The 18887-nt window shown below is 62.0% G+C and overlaps 1 protein-coding gene across 1 annotated transcript; it reads right to left on the reverse strand.

Annotated features, from left to right (window-relative positions):
• Positions 1-1212: 1212 nt before the first annotated feature.
• Positions 1213-15140, reverse strand: JAK3 (Janus kinase 3; the record flags this gene model as incomplete). The annotated part of the gene is made up of 23 exons (XM_080715999.1): positions 1213-1320; positions 2689-2799; positions 2890-3007; positions 4145-4317; positions 4484-4608; positions 5075-5264; positions 5330-5469; positions 6416-6566; positions 6667-6818; positions 6909-7041; positions 7940-8067; positions 8316-8400; positions 9161-9292; positions 9369-9481; positions 10342-10528; positions 10707-10818; positions 11453-11610; positions 11694-11816; positions 13008-13299; positions 13804-13949; positions 14015-14126; positions 14305-14428; positions 14957-15140. 23 exons carry the CDS (start codon positions 15138-15140, stop codon positions 1213-1215), a joined length of 3297 nt encoding a protein of 1098 aa, XP_080572125.1.
• Positions 15141-18887: the final 3747 nt, after the last annotated feature.

The raw sequence follows: 18887 nt of genomic DNA on the forward strand, positions 1-18887 counted from the left end.
GGTGTATTGTATTCATACATCTTAATGGGATGCAAGATGGTGGAGACATAATGCACACATCACCCTATTAGCCCTTACCCAGTCCCCGCCCCTCCCTCCCCCTCCCTCTTTCTCATGTCATGGCTGAGTGATTGACACTGACATTTGTTAAAGTAGATCCTTTATTCAACAAAACACAGCCCATCCTGAGTCCCATGCCGAGCCTCAGCCCCGCCCCAAGAAGCCCCCAAGTCAGGGAGACAGACACCAGACTGTGGCAGCCCTGGGGTCTGCAAGCAGGGCAGGGCTGGAGAAGTGGGTAGGGGCACGTCAAGGGAAACCTGCAAGGGCATGGCAGCTGGGGTTTTGAGAGATGAATAAGAGTCCCCCAGGGAGGCAAAACCCTCAGGCAGGCGGAGGGGAGGGGAGGAATGCACAAGGTGACTCCCCACCAGCTTTAAGACCTTCACTCTGCACAGCCGAGTGCCGGTTTTGCCCATTTTACAAGGAACAGAACTAAGACCCAGAGTGTGTGTGGGGGGACATGTGGGGTCCGGTACCCCAAAACCTTAACCTCTGTCCTCTGACCCCTCTCTGTCTTCCCTCTCCAAAAAGATGTCACCAGGCTCTGGGCTTATCTGCCATGTGACCCTTCAGGGTCAGGACAGAAAGGGGCGGGAGCTGGAGCCGGGCCACCGGGCAGGGCCAGGGTGGACCAGCGCCCAGCGTCCCAAAAGCCAATTCCCAAGCGCCTCCCGGTGAGATGGGCTGGAGCCTGGGGCCCTGTGTCTTTTTTTTTTTTTTTTTTCATGGTACTGGGGGTGGAACCCAGAGGCTTTCTACCTCCGGGCTACACTCCCAGACCTTTTTTATATTTTATTTGGAAACAGGGTCTCACTCAGTAGCTGAGGCTGGCTTCGAACCCGTATGATCCTCCTGTCTCAGCCTCCCAAGCGCGGGGATTACAAGCGTGCGCCACCACGCCCGGCGTCGGTCCTGTGTCTTAAGTTGCATTAATGTCCCCAGGGGAAGGGGCCAGGCCAGGAAGGGGCTGGGGGTTTGGGAAGGGCGTCAGCGTGGGCCTGGCGGTGCGGCATGCGGGGACGGGTCCCGGCTCATCTGCGCGCAGGGGTCCGTGAAGCAGGGCCCTCGAGGCCTCTGAGCCCCCACAGGGATCCGGGCGCAGACACGAGGGGCAGGACGGGGGCTCGCGGGGTGGGGTGGCGCCGGCGGCTACCCCTGGCTGGCGCTCCACAGCGCGTCCAGCTGGGGGCCCAGGGCGCAGAAGGACGGCCGGTCCCGCGGGCTCGACGCCCAGCACAGCTTCATGAGCTCGTGCACCTGCGGGAGGCGAGGGGAAGGGGCGCTGGAGCAGCGAGGCCGGGACGCCCCCTCGGGCGCCTTTAAAGCACCCGTGGGCCTCCTCCCCGCGGCGCAAAGCCCCCCAGGGCGCCCCCTAGAGTCTAGAATAAAAACAACCCACCCCGCCCGCGCCAGCCTCCGCGGGCCCAGCTCCTGTCTCTTCAAGGCCTGTCTTAGCCCACGCCGCGGACACTGGGGGTGCGGGCCTTCCCGGGCAGGGCTCCCCGGCCTCCACCGCACCCCGCCGTCCCCTGCTCGCCCCCCCCCCCCGAGGCTCTTGTTCCGTTTTGTTGGGTTTGTTGTTTGTTTTGTGGTGCTGGGGGTTGGACCTTCTAAATTTTCTATTATTTTGCAACAGGGCCTCACTAAGTCGCCGAGGGTCTTGCTAAGTTGCTAAGACCGGCCCCCGACTTGTGATCCTCCTGTCTCAGCCTCCCAAGTACTGGGGTTGCAGGACTGCGCCACCGCGCTGGGCTCAGAACACTTTTTTTTTTTTTGTTTTGTTTTGGGGGCTGAGGATTGAATCCAGGGGCATTCTACCTCTGAGCTGCACACTCAGCCCTTGGTATTTTGTTTATTGAGGTTTTTTTTTTGGGGGGGGGTGCTGGATATTGAAGTCAGAGGCATTCTATCTCTGAGCTACACCCCCAGCCCGATTTTATTTTTCATATTTTTTTATTTATATTTTATTTTATTTTATTTCTGCAATACTGGGGATGGAACCTCGGAGCATTCTACCTCCGAGCTACACCCCCAGCCCTATTTTCTTTTCTTATTTTTCCTTTTATGTTACTAGGTATTGGACCCAGGGTCATTCTACCTCCAAGCTACACCCCCTGCCCTATTTTTTTTAATTATTTATTTTTGAAACAGCGTCTCACTGAGTTGCCAAGGGCCTCACTAAGTAGCTGAGGCTGACCTCGAACCGTGATCCTCCTGTCTCAGCCTCCCAAGTACTGGAATTACAAGCATGGGCCACCACACCCGGCTGCTCACGGCGCTCCTGTTACCTTCTCTTTTCTACTCCACGAGTCCCTAGAACCCAGAACCCGGCGGGCACACAGCTGGCGCTCAATAAGTGTTAGTGGCGCGAGTGGGGGGTGATGATGACCAGCCCCAGGCCAGACACGTGCACAGAGGAGTCCCCGTCATGTCTGACGCTCGGGGCTGGCTGCGGTAGCTAGCGGGGTGACCCCTCTCCCTACAAGGCTGTTGTTATTCCCATTTTGGAAATAGGTAAACTGAGGTTCTGGGAAGCACCTGTGACTCGCCACACCGGGAGAGAGCGGCTACCTGGAGGCCCGGGTCTACAGGCCGGGAAACTGAGGCCGGCCGCGCAGTGCTCACCTCGGCAGGGCAGGCGGGAGGCGCGGGCAGCCTCCGGCCCTCGGCCAGCAGGTCCAGGAGGCGGCAGAGCGCGGGGCCGTCGCGCTCACAGCCCATCATCCGCAGGAACGCCTGCGCACAGGGGGTGCGAGGAGCCCAGGTGAGCCCGCCCCGCCCAGGACGCGGGGCGCGGGCGCGGGCCGGCGTCGCGGGCGGACTTACAGCCGAGGGGCTGCAGCTCCTGTCGCCGTAGGTGAAGAGCTCGTACAGGACCACCCCGAAGCTCCAGACGTCCGACTGGCACGAGAAGACGTTGTCCGAGAGGGACTCAGGGGCGAACCTGGGGACAGGGGAGACGGGACAGGCGTCCGGAAGGCCCGGTCAGGGGAGCGGCGCTGCGAGGTCAGCTCCGGCCTGGGGGACCCTTCCTGGCTGTGGGATGGGGATTCTCCCACCCTGCCAGGTGTCTGTGGAAAACCCCGCCCCGCAGGAGAGGCGGGGCCAGTGCTAAGGGGCGGGGCCACGATGATGGACGGAGGGACAGGTCCTGCAGTGGAGCAGGGTGGGGAAGGGGCGGGACTAAGGCTGAAGGTGGGCGGGGTGAGGGGAAGAGAGGGGCCGATAGTGGGTGATGGGCGCAGTAAGGCGGGGCCAGTGCTGGCGGTGGGCGGGGCTTCAGAGCAGGAGGCGGGGCCAGAGCTGGGTGATGGGCGGGGCAAAGCAGGCAGGACCCAGCAGCCAGAGACAGGGCCAGGGGTGGGCAGTGGGCGGAGCCACGATGGGCAGGGCCAGATGTCAGAAGGTGGGGCCACTGCTGGGAAGTGGGTGTCAGGGGTGAGAGATGTAAGAAGGGCCAGGCCAGTTTTGGGGGGGGGGGAGGCCGTGGTGGGTGGGGCCAGACAACAGGAGGGACCGGTGTTGGTGGTGGGTGGGGGCCTGGGCAGAGGAAGAGGCCCGAGATGCAGGTAGGGACAGGCAGATGCAGAGGTCGTGGTAGGCAGGCCAGCAGGAAGAGAGGGCCAGTGTTGGGCGGTGTGCGAGGTGTGGTGGTGGGAGGGGCCAGAGATGCGAGGAAAGCCAGGGACAGCAGGGTGGTGGGCGAAGTTGAGGTGGGCGGGGCCTGACAGCGGGAGGAGGCTGGGTCAGCGTCGGGCGTGGCTACGTTCAAGAGGCGTGTCCTGAGCAGGGGGCGGGGCTCAGGCTGGAGACAGGTGTTAGCAGCAGAGGGGCTCGTGTGGGCGTGGCCTGCTGAAAAGGGGCGGGGCCTGGACAGGGGCGGGGCTCAGGTAGGAGAAGGGTGTGGGTGGCAGCTGACCAGCCAGTGCTCCGTGGGGGCACGGCCATAGCGGGGAGGGGCCGGGCCTGGTGGAGAAAGCAGGCTGCGGAGTGAAAGCAGGGGTGAAAGCAGGCTGCGAAGGGGGTGAGGTGGACCGGCCCGGCCCAGGGGCGGGGCCGGGGCCTGGGCTTGGGGCCCCACCAGAAGATGGGGCTCTGGCCGGGCTCGCGGACCACGTAGTAGTCTTTGTCCAGCGGCAGCAGTTTGGCCAGGCCGAAGTCGGCTATCTTGACGTGCACCTCGGTCTCCACGAGGATGTTCCGCGCAGCCAGGTCGCGGTGCACGCAGCGGCAGGAGCCCAGGTACTCCATGCCCTGCGGGCGCGCGGCGGCCATGAGGGGGGGGTGGGGGGGTGTTCCCCAAGCTTTGTCTGGACTCCACCCCCCGGCCAAGGCTGGGACCCATCCTGCGGTTCAGGTGAGACCCCGCCCTCAGCTCCAGCTCCGCCACCTCCAGGCGGCCGGCCTGGCGAGCCCGCACCTTGCAGATCTGCGAGGCGTACAGCAGCAGGCGGCTGGCGTCCAGGCGCGCGCGGTTCCGGGGCAGAAAGTCACGCAGGCAGCCGCTGGGCAGGTACTCCATGACCAGCTTGGGGCTCTGGCGCCCTGCAGGGGCGGGGTCACCAGGGCACGGTCACGCCCCTCCCGCCATGCCTCACCCCAGCTTTTTATTTTTTTGGTGGTACTGGAGATGGAACCCAGGGGCCTTCTATCTCCATGCTACACCTCCAGGCCTATTTTATATTTTATTTGGAAACAGGGTCTCACTAAGTTGCCGAGAGCCTCACTAAGTAGCTGAGGCTGGCTTCGAACTGGCGCTCCCAAGCGCGGGGATTACAAGCGTGGCCACCACGGCCTACGAGCACCTACGATGCGCATGGATTCGTTGAAACCTCACAGGGATCCATGTTTCGGCCGCTTGTAAACTGAGACTCAGAGATGGTCGGCGTCCTGCTGGAGGACGCCCGGGGGGAAGGGGCAGCCCAGGACCTGCACCACGGCTCTGTGTCTGCTGAATGGACGGAGGGAAGGCCCCAGGCCCGTCCGCGCTGCGGGCGCAGGGGAGGCTCACCCCGGCCATAGCTGACGCCGCGGTACTTCACGACGAAGTCGCTGTGCAGCGCCCTGAGGATGTTGATCTCCCGCTGGAAGTCCCTCTGCTGGTCCGGCCCGCTCCGCTGCAGCTCCTTCACGGCCACCAGCGCGCCCGTGTTGTCGCCCAGAGGGTCGTAGCGGCACAGCTCCACGCTGCCGAAGTTGCCCTGGGGGATGGCAGAGCTGGCATCCAGCGCCTGCCCGGCGCCCCCGCCCAGCCCGCCGGCCTCACCTTGCCCAGCTGCGAGATGTACTTGAGGTGCCTCTCCTCGAAGATGGTGGGGTCCTGGCAGACATCGAGCTGGGTGCCACCCCACGCCCCGTTGCAGGGCGCCAGGGCCCCGGAGGTCGGGTGTGAGAGCAGCTCATAATCTGGGGGTACAGAGCGGGATGCTGGCTCTGGACCTCACTCCTGAGGTGATGGGCTGTGCAGCCTTCACCTGTATGCTCACCTTCTCTGTGCCTCATAGCAAGGCCATGGGGGCTGGGAAAGGGCCTCGGGCAAAGGCAGCCCTCCCATGTGGCGCAGGCCTTAAGAAGCCGCACGAGGCTACCGAGACAGAGGGCCGCGATGAGGCCCCCATCTTTATTTCCTATTAAATGTGGCCCCATGACTTAGCCGGGGCTTGTGGGAGACGTGCTGGGTGGCCGTCTACTTCTGCCTGTGGAGAGCCTGCGCAGGTGTGCCATACCGCCTTTCTGGTTAGCACAGAACCAGGGCCATGGGGGGTCCACAGAGCGAGAGGTGCCCGTGGACCTGGACACCCTCATCCAATGAGAACTAAAAGGCCTGAAAGGTGGCACGGTGATGCAGCCCGTCATCCCAGTACTGGAGACAGAGACAGGAGGCTCACAGGTTCAAGACCAGCCTCAGCAACTTAGCAGGACCCTGTTTCTAAATAAAAAAATAAAAAGGGCTGTGGGTGTAGCTTTGAAGTAAAATGCCCCTGGGTTCAACTTCTAGTGCCAGAAAAAGAAAAAAGAGATCAGAACATCATCCCGTTGAATCTTGAGCTGAAGGACCTGTTTGTTTCAGAAGCTGTCCTCTACTCTACCTTTTTCTCCTTTATATGTGTCGGGGGGGGGGGGCTGGGGATTGAACCCACAGACGTTCTACCTCAAAGCTAGGTTGCTGGGAGTCACTACTTGTGGAGGCTGTCCTCAAATCTGCAATTCTCCTTTCAGCCTCCAGAGTATTGGAATTATAGGTGTATGCCACCAGGCCTGGCCTTCGGCTCATCCCGACTGTTGCAGACACCAAGCAGCCCAGCCCTGCAGGCTCACGGAGGGCTCTGCCCGCAAACCCGCCGCGTGGCACCTGAGGTGATGAGGCTGTTGAGGTCCCGGATGATGGCGCGGAAGCAGGGCCTGCGGGCCGGGTCGTAGAGCATGCACTGCTGGATCAGCTGGGCCAACTCCGTCCACTTGGGGGCGGGCAGCTGCTGCCGGTCCTCATAGAACTTGAGCTTCTGAGGGTGGGAGGGGAGGCTGGTTGTCCCCAGGGCGCCTGGGGCTGGGCTTCGGTCCAGGGAGTTCTCAAGGCTGGGGCTGGGTGGGCTTAGCTCTAACCTGGGCGGGATCCAGGGTACTGATGGGCATCGAGACCCCGCTGAACACCTCCCAGGTCGTGGCGCCGAACCCCCACTTATCTGCCTCCATGCCAACAGTCTGAGCCTCCTTGAGACACTCGGGGGCCACCCAGGGGATCCTGTCCGCGAGCACTGAGGGATGGGGACAGCGTCAGCGTCATGACCGCCTGTCGGTGTGGCAAACTCCTACACGTCCTTCAAAGCCCAACCGCAGGCACTTACTTTCCCGGGTTAGCACTGTGGGGCTGACGCCAGGGTCGCTCAGCTTGATGAAGGGTGGGCTCCCATCAACCCCCTCCCGAGCCAGGAGCACCTTGCGGGCTGAGACGTTGCCGTGAGGGAGGCCTTTGTCCTCCTAGGTGGGTCAGGCACAGGAAAACGCCAGGGAGGGTTTGATGAATGAGCAGGCGCTTGGCAACCTCCTATACATCCTTCAGAGCCCACTCGGTACTGCCTGGCTCAGCTCGTGTGCCGGCTGCCGACCGACCTGCCAGATGGGCCCCAGAAGGCACCACGCACTTCCCAGCCTCAGGTACGTCCCCAGCCTTCCTTTGACTATTGACGCACTCCTACTCAACCCTCAAAGCCCCAACGCCAGCCGGGCATGGAGGAGCACACTTGTAATCCCAGCCCGTGGGAGGCTGAAACAGGAGGATTGCAGATTCAAGGCCAGCCTCAACAAGTAGTGAGACTCTCATTAACCTAGCCGTAGGGCTGGGGTTGTAGCTCAGAGGTCGAATGCCTCTGGATTCAATCCCAGATGCCGGGCATGGTGGCGCACGCTTGTAATCCCAGCATTCGGGAGGCTGAGACCGGAGGATCGCAGTTCGCAGCCAGCCTCAGCTACTTAATGAGGCCCTCTGCAACTCAGTGAGACCCGGTTTCAAAATAAAGAAAAATAAAAAAAATAGGGCAAGGGGTGTAGCTCGGAGGTAGAATGCCCCTGGGTTCCATCCCCAGTACTGCAAAAATAAATAAATAAATGAAAAAGAAAAAGAAGCCCAACTCCAACGCTCCTGTTTGGAAAGCTCCCCCTGCGGGTCATCACTGGGCGCTGCCCTCACAGCGAGCCCGTCCTCTGATTCCCCACCGGTGCTGTCAGAGCCCTGAGCCTTAGACACCTCCCTTTACGTCCTTACCAAACTCCTCCCCATGCTACGGAGCCCACTCTCAATTCCCCCTCCACCCCGAGGAGACCTCTCCCTCGCAAGCAGGTGAAGCAGACTGGCGGGGGGTGGGGGTGGGGGGCTCACCAAGTAGCTGAGGGCGTAGGCCAGCTGCTTGACCACCTGCAGCTTCCAGCTGGCGGACACCAGGGCCCCGTGCCTGCGCAGGTAGGTGTCTATGGCTCCCAGGGGTACAAATTCTTGCACCATAGTGCCTGCGGCAAGAGGGCGGCAGGGTGGGAGGCTGCGCGGTGCTCCCTGCCCCGCCCGGCCCTGGAGGCTGCACAGGGAGGTGGGAGCCCGGGCCGCTGCAACTCAAGACCATTCTGGGCTTGGTATCAGCAGGAATCAGGTGCTGCCGCCTCCCGAGAGGGGTGAGGTGGCCAGTGGCCCCGCGGTCCCGGCCCCTCCCAGGTGCTCAGGGCATCTCAGATGCTGCCACGGGGGTGGGGTGGGGGCTCACTGTCTCCGGCCATGCACACGCCGAGGAGCAGGACGAGGTGCTGGTGGGACACCTGGCTCATCAGGCTGGCGGCTTCCAGGAAGGACTAGGGGCAGAGGGGGGGAGACACGTGGGTTCCTTTGGCTCCGGATGAGACCCAGGACTCCGAGGCCAGTGCTCACGGACCTGCCTCGGGGGCACCTGGCCAAGGCCTCTGTGGGCCTGGAGCCCACGCTGGGTGCACAGACGCTATAGTGACTTCCCAGTGGGACACGGAGCCCTGGCCAGCTCTCACGCTACAGTAGAAGTGGGCCCAGAAAGAGCTTGAGGCCGCCTGGCCTCCTCTCCGTGCTGCCACCCTGTGGTCCTCCCGGCTTCCTCCCTGGCTCCTGCCCTGTGGTCCTCCCAGCCTCCTCTCTGTGCTCCCACCCTGTGGTCCTCCCGGCCTCCTCCCCGTGCTCCCGCCCTGTGGTCCTCCCGGCCTCCTCCCTGGCTCCTGCCCTGTGGTCTTCCTGGCCTCCTCCCCATGCTCCTGCCCTGTGGTCCTCCCAGCCTCCTCTCTGTGCTCCCACCCTGTGGTCCTCCCGGCCTCCTCCCCGTGCTCCCGCCCTGTGGTCCTCCTGGCTTCCTCCCTGGCTCCCGCCCTGTGGTCTTCCTGGCCTCCTCCCCGTGCTCCCGCCCTGTGGTCCTCCTAACCTCCAGCCGCCTCAGGTGTGTGGGCACTGGAGGTTGAACCCAGGGGCATTCTAACCCTGAGCTACATGGCTGGTCGCGAATCAGTCTCGGCCTCCCAAGTCCTGGCATGACGGGCTCAAGCCCCCCCCCCCTCCCCGCAGCTCGGCCGCTCCCTGACCAGCCGCCGGCACCTCGGTGCAGTTCCTGTGCTTGGAGTCCAGGACCTTCAACAGCACCTCAGTCTCCCGAGCCTCGCCGTCCACGGGCTCACGGCGGCAGCCCCGGTAGATCTTGGTGAAGGAGCCGTGGCCCAGGTTCTCGAGCTGGAGGAGGGGGCGCGGGCCTGTGAGGCGGCTGCGGGCCGGGCCGGGGGCTTCCCGATGGGGCGGCCGCGCTCACCCACTGCAGGCTGTCGGCCGCGATCTTGTGGAAGGTGACCTGGCTCAGCGGCTGCCCGGCGGGCGCGCTGCCCGGGCTGCAGCCCCGCCGGACCACGATCAGGTTGGACTTCTCTACAGGGAGGAAACGGAGGGAGAAACGCACAAGTCAAAGGGTCCCTGAGAGTTCCTGGACCCCAGCCGAGCTGAGAACACGCCCAGACCTCCGCTCTGAGACCACAACTCCGGGCACAGGGTTTATTTCAAAGGACGCCCCTGAGCCAGGCGTGGTGGCGCACACCTGCTATCCTAGTACCTGAGAGGCTGAGACAGGAGGATCGCAGATTCGCAGCCAGCCTCAGCTACTGACTGAGGCCCCTTACAACTCAGTGACACCCCGTTTCAAATAATAAAGAATAAAGAATAGGACTGGGGGGTGTAGCTCGGAGGTAGAATGCCCCCGGGTTCCAGCCCCAGTACCACACACAAAAAAAAAGGGCAAAATGAGTGGTTGCCTAGCTGGGCCTGGTGGCGCCCCCTTGTCATCTCAGTACCTGGGAGGCTGAGACAGGAGGATCGCAGGTTCGCAGCCAGCCTCAGCTACTTAGTGAAGCCGTCTGCAACTTAGTGAGACTCTGTTTCAAAATAAAAATTAAATAGGGCTAGGGGTGTGGCTTGGAGGTAGATGCCCCTGAGTTCCATTCCAGTAACACACACACACACACACACACACACACACACGCACGCACACACACACGCACACACAAAGGGCAGTTGCCTGAATCAAAATTCACCCACAAGCAGCAGAAGGGACAGAGTGATACTGCCTGGCTCCAACTCCTGGACCGAGCTCTACCTGGAGGCTGACCTCCAGCCCTGAGCCAGCAAACCCCTTGGCCTGTGCTTTCCACCACTTGCTCTACAAGGACGCTGCTACAGACAGAGAAGTCAGGGCCCCGAGGGACGGGACAGCGCAGGGGAGAAGGTGGGCTCACCTCTGGGTCTGGGGGTACAGCAGGACGTAAGTTTCAGTGCAACTCCATCGACATGCAGCCCCCCTTCCCGGCAGGCTGCCAGCAGCTGTTGAAGGCTGCTGTGGGGCCGGCCGAGGCCAACCAGGGAGAAGCCTCCCGAGGGGTCCCGCCGGATGAGGCAGCCCTTGTAATCGGGGCCAAGCGCGGTCTGCAGAGGGGACGGGTCCCTGAGTGGGGGCGAGGAGCGCCCTCCCTTCACCTCTCCCCTTAGGCCCCGGGAGCTCTTTCCACCCCCGGGCATTTGCACATACCCTTTCCTCAGCTCAAGGGTCACCTCCGCCAGGAAGCCCCCCACCCCGCCCTCCTGTTCCTGGTGGAGAACCAACCTGGACACAGACCGTGAGGAGGAAGCTGTCGAAGTCCTGCGGGCTGCGGCGCAGGACGTAGGAGCCGGGGAGGGAGCCCTCCGCCTTCAGCTTGTTAATGGCAAAGTCCAGGCTGTGGGGCGGCCAGAGGGGGGGAGAGAGAGGCAGAGAAACCAGGTCCCCACGGGGTTCAGTGCTGGGCCCTCTCACGCTCTGGGACCCCAACGGTTAACTTTCTCCCCCCCCCCCCAGTTATAAAATTGGCTCGGCTAGGCGTAGTGCACACGCCTGTCATCCCGTACTTGGGAGGCTGAGACAGGAGGATCACAGGTTCGAGGCCAGCTCAGAATTCGAACACCCCTGGGTTCCATCCTCAATATAATAAAAATAAAAGAGAAGTGTGGAATCCAGCATTGTGCCACGTGCCCGTAATCCTGGTCCATGGGTGGCTGAGACAGGAGGACTGCAGTGCAGGGTTGAGGCCAGCCTTCGCAGCTTAGCAAGGCCCTCGGCAACCCAGCAGGACCTTGTTTCCAAATAAAAAAGGCTGACGTTGTACCTCGGAGGTAGAACGAGGCTCAACCTTCACTACCAAAAAACAAAATCCGGCACAGGTGGGGCTCCTGCTCCCCGTCCTCCCCAGAAAATGGCCCTGGGCCCCAGAGTCCGAAGGCAGGGGCTGCCCCTCTGGACGGCTTCCCCGCGTGTTGGGCCAGGACGCTGGAAAGCCTGGGGCGCGGCCGCGAGGGCGAGGGCGAGGGTCTTACGTGATGGGGCCATAGCACCCCTCGGCCACTTCCTCCAGCAGACGCGGGGGGGCCACCTCCTTGCAGAAGAAGTGGTGGGAGTCGGTGGTCAGCCGGAAGTAGCCGTCCACGAGCGCCACGAAGGACAGCGCCTGGGGCAGCCCCGGGAACTCGGCCTCCTGCACGGACCAGGACCGGGTCAGCCCGCCGCAGGCCCCGACCCCCGAGCCGGCCCTGGGGCAAGGGGGGGCCTCCCACCCACCAGGATCTGGTTGTCGGTCCTGGTGACGGTGACGAGCCGGTGCTCCCCGGCCGGGCCCCCACGGGGGGCTTGCTTGACGCTGACATCCACGATCTCTGGAAAGTCGCAGAAGAGCTGGAAGACCTGGGAAGGGGGTGTCGTTACCCTGGATCGGCTGGGCCTGGACCGCGCCCGCCCCGCCCAAGAGCCCGCCATCCAGGCCACGCCCACCCCGCTCCTTCCCACCCGGACCCTCCTCCCTCTGGGGCCCCAGCTCTTCCCTTCCCTCGGTCTCGCCTCCCGGACCTTGGGTTAGCCCACCTGGCCCCGCCCACCACCAGGCCGGCCCCTCCTCTCCCCGCTCAATCCCCGCCCCTTAGGCCTGTCGGACCCCACCCCTCCCGGAGCCCCACCCCAAACTACTCCAGCCCCCTTTTTTTTTTTTTTTTTTTTTTTGCGGCTCTGGGGATGGAACCCAGGGGCATTCGACCTCTATTGTTATTCTTTATTTTGAAACCGGGTCTCACTGAGTTGCAGAGGGCCTCACTAAGTAGCTGAGGCTGTCCGCGAACCATGATCCTCCCGTCTCAGCCTCCCGAATGCTGGGATTACAAGCGTGCGCCACCACGCCCGGCTTTCGATTTTATCGTCTTCTTCTTTTTGTGTGTGTGGTACTGGGGTTCCTGGAAACCCTTCTACCTCCGGGCTACACTCCCAGACCTATATTTTATATTTTTATTTGGAAACAGGGTCTCTTAAACCAGCGCGGCTGGCTTCGAACCTGCGGGATCCTCCTGTCTCCGCCTCCCAAGCGCGGGGATCACAAGCGTGCGCCACTGCGCGGAGCTTATTCTTCATTTTGAAACAGGGTCTCACTAAGTTGCAAAGGCCTCCCTAAGTAGCTGAGGCTGTTCGCGAACCGCGATCCTCCCGATCCTCCCGTCTCAGCCTCCCAACTGCTGGGTAACAAGGGTCTACCACCCAGCCCGGCTCCAGCCTTTTTTCTATAAGCTCCACCCACTCTCCCCTTTCATTCTGGCCCCTCCTCTCTCCGGCCACGCCCACCACCTGCACTTCCGTCGGGGCCCCGCCCTCCTCTGCCACGCCCACCCACCTTCCCAGAGGCCCATCCTCCTGGGCACGCCCGCCGCCTGTTTATGGGCCCGCCCCGCTGGCCCCGCCCACACCCCTTCCTCTGGCCCGCCCTCCGGTCCACGCCCACCTGTGCCTCGCTCGGCCCCGCCCACCCGCACCTGCTGCTCGGCCCCGCCCACCCGCACCTGCTGCTCGGCCCCGCCCACCCCGCACCTGCTGCTCGGCCCCGCCCACCCGCACCTGCTGTTCCGCGGGCCTCCAGGCCAGGCCGCTGCCGCCAGCCACGCGAAGCAGCCCCTGCGCGTCCCGGCCGCCGGCCCCGGGCAGCCCCACGCCGAAGGTCTCGGCGGCCGCCGCCGGGTGCAGCCGCTCCAGGTCCATGACGTACTTGGCCATGAGCGCGTGCCGGTCAGGCTGGCAGGCGGCCACGCGCAGCAGGGCGCGCCGCACGGTGCCGCGCACCCGCCGGCGGGCCACGAAGCTCAGGCCCTGGATCAGGCCGCGCAGGCCGGGGGGCAGGCAGGTCTTGTAGCTGCGGGGGGGTGGAGCGGACCTCGGTGTGGGGAGGGCCCGGGCCGCAGCCGGCTGGGGGAGCGGGGGGCATCCCGCCCCGGACAGGCCGGCTGGGGGAGCGGAGGGCATCCCGCCCCGACAGGCCGGCTGGGGGAGCGGGGGGGGGGGCATCCGGCCCCGGACAGGCTGGCTGAGGAACAGAGGGCATCCCGCCCCGGACAGGCTGGCTGGGGGAGCGGGGGGGGGGCATCCCGCCCCGGACAGGCCGGCTGGGGGAGCGGGGGGCATCCCGCCCCGGACAGGCCGGCTGAGGAACAGAGGGCATCCCGCCCCGACAGGCCGGCTGGGGGAGCGGAGGGCATCCCGCCCCGGACAGGCCGGCTGGGGGAGCGGGGGGCATCCGGCACCGGACAGGCTGACTGAGGAACAGAGGGCATCCCGCCCGGACAGGCCGGCTGGGGGAGTGGGGGGGGTGGGGGGGCATCCCGGCCCGGACAGGCTGGCGGGGTCAGCGGGGCCTCACCTCACGGTCCTGAGCAGCTCCGCCGGCCGCCGGGCCTGCTCGCAGGCCATCCGCGCCAGGTCCAGCACAGCCATGCTCAGACACTCGCACTGCGCCGGGAGACCCCGGCCCACCGGGAGGCGTCCGCTCAGCAGGTCCCCGCGGTGCTGGCGGCACAGGGGGGTCAGGCCGCTGGCCCTCGGCGCCCGCCCCGCCTGGCCCTGCCACCCACCTGCGCGAAGAGGTGCTCCAGGACCGGCAGGTCCAGGATGGCGCTGGCCAGGTCCTTGCGCAGCCCAAAGCGATGGCACTTCTCCAGCCCGAACCAGTGGGGGAAGAAAAAGCTGTGGGGTGGAGGGAGAGGGCCGGGGGATGAGGGGCAGGGGCAGACCCTCCAGGCGCCGGGGAGCCCAGGCCCGGGAGCGGCCTCAGGCAAGTGGCCCACCCTCTCGGGGCTCACTGTGGCGTGGACAGGGAGATGGAAACATTGTGCGGCCCCTGGGGGTTAGAGGCGCTTCCTACCGCAGCCTGTAGAGCAAGACCTGGGTGCCGGCATCGTCCACGGAGAAGACGTGGCTGGGGGGGAACCAGCAGGACAGGTCCTCTGTGGCCAGAGCGAACAGAGAGTGGTACACGGGTCGGATGCCTGCGGAGGTGGGGATATCAGCTCCCTTGCTCACCCCCTGGGTCCCCCCCACAGCCTCACAGGGGCTCCTTCTCCCCTTTAGTTCTGACATCCTGTGCATCCCTGCTCAAACACACTCTGTGGCTCCCTATTGCCCTCAAGTGAGAAGCCAGTACTGGACCAACTTCTTAGGTACTTCCCCACTACTTCCCATCTCTTTCTTTTTCTTTTTTCTTTTTTCCCCGGTACTGGACATGGAACCCAGGGGCATTCTACCTCCGAGCTACACCCCCAGCCCTATTTTTTATTCTTTATTTTGAAACAGGGTCTCACTGAGTTGCAAAGGGCCTCACTAAGTAGCTGAGGCTGTCCTCGAACCGCGATCCTCCTGTCTCAGCCTCCCGAATGCTGGGGTCACAAGCGTGCGCCACCACGCCGGGCACAACTCCAAGTTTTAAACACCTACCCCTTTCCTTTCCCAAACTCCCGCGCCAACTCCTAGAGGCAACTAGTTCCTTCCCTTTGGCCCCGGCCCTGGCGAGCACACACCGCTGGCCTTGGCAGCCCGCACGCACAGCTCCTCTGCCGAGTAGATCCCATAGGAGAAAGACAGGCGCTGGGGAGGCCCAGGGCCCCGAGGAGGCAGGAGCACGTGCAGGACGCCGGCCTCCGCGGAGGAGAGGCTGCAGGAGCGCTCAGGGATCAGCGGTGTCTCCTCACTCGGAGGCACCATGAGTGTGACCGCCCGGTGCGGAGAGGCAGCCCCTCAGTCCTGGGCAGGGGTCTGCGGCTTCTGCGTGGGGCAGAGGAGAGCTGGAAAAACAGAAGGAAGAGGGGGACAGAAACACAGCTGCAGGGCCTCCGCACAGATTTGGTGAAATCACACCACAGCTTCTGGTCTGTGCCCAGGGCAGACATCATTAGTCAACCTGCAGGCTCCATGTGCGCTCCCAGCCAGCCCAGCCCAGATCCCATGCAGGCATGAGCAATTGACCACCGATGTGCAGATCGTCTGGCCAGGGAGCAGACAGGGGTGCTGTTTGTGTTTGTGGGAGTTGAGCGGGTCAGTGATGGTGGGGTCTGCAGCTGGGGTGGGGGGCTCCTGTAGCTGCTGTGAGCCTGGGAGTGGGGCCAGCCTGAGGACAGTCAATGAGGGGTTTTGTGCTTGTCTTCCCCATCCCTTCTCCACCCCGCCCCATCTCTGTCCCCTCATCACATCCCCCACTAGCCCCCCTTAATCTTTTTCTGGGGAGCACCAGGATTGAACCAAGGGGCATACATCTACCTTGTTTCAAAATAAAAGAATAAACAGGGCTGAGGATGTACCCTGGAGGCAGAATGCCCCTGGGTTCCATCCCCAGTACCACACACACACAAATAATAATAATGATGATAATAATGGTGATAATAATAATAATAATAATAATAATAATTGTATCAGTATTGGGAATGGCCTAGGAAGATTTGAGAAAGCTCTGATTATTCATATATTTCAAAAATAATTGTGTCAAAATGGCGGCAGACCTGGGTAAAGAAAGGACTTGATTCCTGCTTAAAAGCAGGCAGCTATTCCAATGTAAATTAACCTAGCTAAAAGTAATTAACAAGTCAATAGGGGAGAGTTAGGGCTTCCTCTTTCTAAAGACTGATCTAGGGAGGATGGAGCAGGGGGTTGGCCTCTGACCTTCCTGAAAGGAGACACCTTGCACACCTTGCTGGGGGGAGGTACCTTACAGGGACATTCACTGCCACAGAATTATGTAAACAAGATGGAGGCCATGGGTATAAAAAGTCCGGTCCACGTGCTATATCTTGGGGTGGGGTGAATTGGCTCGGACCACCCCCCCATGCCATTCAGGCATGGGGCTGTAACTATCTTCTGTATTTCTATCTTTTTTTAAATTTTTTTGGTGAAACTGGGGTTCCTGGAAGCCCTTCTACCTCTGGGCTACACTCCCAGACCTATTTTTACATTTTTATATTTGGAAACAGGGTCTCCTAAACCAACACTCGCGGCTGGCTTCAAACCTGCGCGATCCTCCTGTCTCCGCCTCCCAAGCGCGGGGATGACAAGCGTGCGCCACCACGCCCGGCTGTATTTCTGTCTTTTTAATAAACTTCTTTAAACCTTCAGCAAGTGTTCGAGTTATGAATACTTATCCTTAGCTCAGGACAAGAACCTACGGTTTTTTTTTTTTCTGTTTTTCTGTTTATTGGGTTTTGTTGTGGTTTGAGGGAAATTGTGTCCGGGCCCCTTACAGGGGTCCTCGGGGACAGGTCCCCCAAAACCATATTCTCCGAATCTGTAACATTTTTGTGCCCACGCGGGGCTGACTTTGTTTCGGGTCATCCCGCTAGGTCACTCTGTGGAGTGGTGCTGTGGTCTAAGCTCTAGCTCCCCTCTTTCTAAGGGCGCCAGACCGTAACAATAATAATAATAATTAATAATAATAATGCATAAAAAGGACTGGGGGTGTAGCTCGGAGGTAGAATGCCTCTGGGTTCCATCCCCAGCACCAAAATAAGGAGACTAAAAAAAGGACCTAGGAAACGCCCCGATTCTGTGGGGGGTACTGAGAATGGCACCCAGGGGCATTCTGCCTGCGAGCTACACCCCCAGCCCTATTTTGTATTCTTTATTTTGAAACAAGGTCTCACTGAGTTGCAAAGGGCCTCACTAAGTAGCTGCGGCTGTCTGCAAACCACAGTCCTCCGTCTCAGCCTCCCGAATGCTGGGATGACAAGCGTGCTTGAACCCCTAACCTCCGGCATCCATTGGAGGGTCACCCGGGAGCTCAGGTTGGGGGCGGAGGCGCGCCCCAGGCCCCAGCCCCGCAGGCCTTGCGCATGCCCAGTGCTGGGTCTCAGCCGAGCGCCGGGACCTGCCTGGTGCAGGAGGAAGCCAGGCCGAGGCCGCAGCGCTCCCCGCCGGCGAGGCCGGCTCGGCTGGTTGCCCCGATTCTGCCCCCCGCCGCCATCGCCGTCCATCCCGGGCCTGGCCTGGGGTAAGGCCAGCGCTTACCTGGTGGGTGGGGACCTGGCGATGCTCTGGAAGGCAGGGCGGCGGGCAGGAAAGCCCCAGCGGCTCTTCCTGTGCGGCCCCTCGGCTTCCTGAGTCGTTTACCGAAAGTCAGGGTGATGTGGGGCGGGGGAGGGGAGGCCACAGGACCTGGCCAGGGAGGGGCAGAAATTTCCAGAACTGCTGCGGGGCCCAGGCGGCCCTACTCGGGCTGCTGGAGGCCTGGGACTCAAGGGCAGGGCCCAGGTCCTGTCTGTGTGCCAGTAGGCTCCGCACCCACTTGTGTCTGGGCCCCTGGTGCCTCAGTTTACCCACTTGTGGCAAACCTGAGCTAGGTCCTGAGTGGACTTACCCTCCCTCCACCCCCTTACTGGAGATTGAACCCAGGGCCATTCTACCTCCAAGCTACAACCCCAGCCCTATTTTTTTTTTTTTTAATGAGAAATGTATTTATTCTGAAATTGTTTATTGGTGCTTTTTTTTTTTTCTTTTTCTTGCAGTTCTGGAGATTGAACCCAGGGGCATTCTACCTCCCAGCTACACTCCCAGCCCTATTTTTTGTCTTCTTTTATTTTTCTGTGGGTCCGGGGATGGAATTCAGGGGCATTTGACCTCCAAGCTACACCCCCTGTCCTTTTATTTGTATTTGTATTATTTATTTATTTATTATTATTTTTTTTTTTTGTGGTACTGGGGTTCCTGGAAGCCCTTCTACCTCCGGGCTACACTCCCAGACCTATTTTATATTTTGAAACAGGGTCTCTTAAGCCAGCGCGGCTGGCTTCGAACCTCTGGGTCCTCCTGTCTCCGCCTCCCAAGCTTGGGGATTACAAGCATGCGCCCCACGGCCGGCCTGTATTTTTATTTTGAAGCAGGGTCTCACCGAGTTGCGAAGGGCCTCGGCTACTTAGCGGAGGCTGTCCTGAACCAGGATCCTCTGTTCTCCACCCCCGAAAGCGTGTGCCGCCATGCCTGGCGGTGGTCATACATCTTAGCGGAGTCCAAGATGGTAGAGAGCACATATTTAGCCCTTGCCCTGTTCCCACGCCGTTCCCTCCCCCCTCCTGCTCCTGCTTGGCTTAGCGATTGACTTTTATATATCCTGAATGTCCATCTTGTACATTTTCCAAACAGGGTCTCTCTGTGATGCCAGGTTCTAGCTAAATCGCAGAGGCTGGGCCCAAGCCTGCATCCTCCTCCCGCCTCACTTGGGATGGGGCGGTGCGAGCAGCCTCCTCCTTTCTCCTTCCCGCCCCGCGGTAAGGCTGCTGGTGCACGTGAATCACTCGGTCACCCCCAGGGGGTTTTCACCCCCCCCCATGCCCGAGCCAGGGGGCCATGACCACCTGTCGGCCCCAGAGAGCTGCGGGCCGGGGGCAGAGCAAAGCTGGAGGAGATGGGGCGTCCGGATGTGGGACGACCTCGGGGTGCGACTGGGGCCAGGGTGGAGGCCGCGCAGGA

The sequence above is a fragment of the Muscardinus avellanarius genome (genome assembly GCF_963383645.1).
Source record: "Muscardinus avellanarius genome assembly, chromosome: 18".
In the NCBI taxonomy this organism is placed as follows: Eukaryota; Metazoa; Chordata; class Mammalia; order Rodentia; family Gliridae; genus Muscardinus; species Muscardinus avellanarius.